The sequence below is a fragment of the Ostrea edulis genome, chromosome 7 (genome assembly GCF_947568905.1).
Source record: "Ostrea edulis chromosome 7, xbOstEdul1.1, whole genome shotgun sequence".
Classification (NCBI taxonomy): Eukaryota; Metazoa; Mollusca; class Bivalvia; order Ostreida; family Ostreidae; genus Ostrea; species Ostrea edulis.
The window spans coordinates 18,174,322-18,175,949 of record NC_079170.1 but is presented as its reverse complement, the minus strand read 5'-3'; the positions used below and the strand labels follow the sequence as shown (position 1 = coordinate 18,175,949).

At 38.1% G+C, this 1,628-nt stretch overlaps 1 protein-coding gene across 1 annotated transcript; it reads left to right on the top strand.

The window, feature by feature from the left end:
- Window positions 1-474, top strand: LOC125656662 (tripartite motif-containing protein 2-like). The gene has a single exon (XM_048887263.1). The coding sequence runs from the start codon at window positions 1-3 to the stop codon at window positions 472-474; it is 474 nt and encodes a 157-aa protein (XP_048743220.1).
- The last annotated feature ends 1,154 nt before the right edge of the window (window positions 475-1,628 follow it).

The window sequence follows — 1,628 nt, the reverse complement described above, 5'->3', positions numbered from 1 at the left end:
ATGAGCAGTGATGATCGAAGACAATCCAAATTTGTCCGTTACTCAGGCTCCACAGAAAAACAAACAATCCAGTATGATGATGAGGGTAAGCCTCTATATTCGAGGAATTGTAACTCTAAATACATTTGTGAGAACAGAAACCTGGATATCTGTGTGGCTGACTCTAAGGGTCGTGCAGTAGTGGTGGTCAACCAGGCTGGAAAACTTCGATTTAGATACACTGGTAGTCCCTTTTATGCCAAAAACGAAAAATTCAGACCCTTGGGAATCACAGTAGACAGCCAGAGTCAGATCCTGACAGCAGACAGTGATGATTACTATATCCACATCCTGGACCAGAATGGACAGTTCCTCCGCTATATGGATAACGTTGATCTGAGGAACCCATTAGGTTTATGTGTGGACAAAAGTGACAACTTGTTTGTTGCTGAGTTTTATAGTGGAAATGTGAAGAAAATCAAATATCTACAATAAATATTATTGTTTATAGCCATGCTAGAGACCCAATGCTTAAAGTTCAAATTATCAAGCTCGATCTACTTTTAAAACTTTACATGAGATAATACAAATACCGATATCCCCTCCACTCCAGGCTTAGTAACCCCAGGTTCCATTGTTTGAAATTTACGATTAAAACTTGAATCCACGCAATTTAGGAATGTTTGCATGTATCAATATGATTTTATATTTGATATAACGACGTCAGTGATGTTAATTCTATGAGAGATGTTCTTCTGAAACACAAGTAACAAACATTGTTGATAGGCGATCTTATTGGTGTATATAATGCAATTGTTAACCCCTCCCCCTTCCGAAATGAAGTTGGAAGCAAATGTGTATCATCCTGTCCATGCATTCGTAGACCTTTTTTTCCCCTCCATTAATTTTGCCTGATGGTATTGCTCTATTTTCTCCTGATGTTTAGCTCAAGTGAGCTTTTCTGATCGAAATTTGTCCATTGTCTGTCGTCGATGTTTATGGAGTCGGCGTCGTCGTAAACTGTTCACATTTTCATCTTCTTCTCAATAACCACACGACCAATTTTAACTACACTTGGTACAAAGCATCCTTGGGTAAATAGAATTCAATTTTGCTCAAAAGAAGGGCCATATCCTTAATCATAAAATTGCAAAAAGGTGAGGTCATAAAACTTTTCTTCTAAAAAAACCCACTGGGGCAGAAAAGCTGAACTTGCCATGAAAAATTCCTGATAAAGTTACGATTCAAGTTTGTAAAATCCATGACCCCTGGGGTAACGCCACAATACGGGATCAAAGTTTTACATGCGAATGTATTTACAAACAGCCAAACCACGCGATCCCTTCCAACCCACACAGATTTCATATACCAAGCTACGCGTTTCAAAACGTGTCATAAAAGATTTGTTTGCTATTACAGCACAAAATTATTCTAAGAATTTTTAAGAAATATATGATACTGCGTCGGTATTTTGACAGAAACGCATTGCATGAAGACATTTTTAATGTCTACCCTGAGTTATTGTTCCTTACACTATTTGTTCTGAATGTTTAGTAAATTTGCCGATAGGTGCTGTTGATTGGAAGACTTTTGAGTACCCTCCTAATAATTGCTGGCGCATGCACGCCCAGCGATTAAAAATGACACCG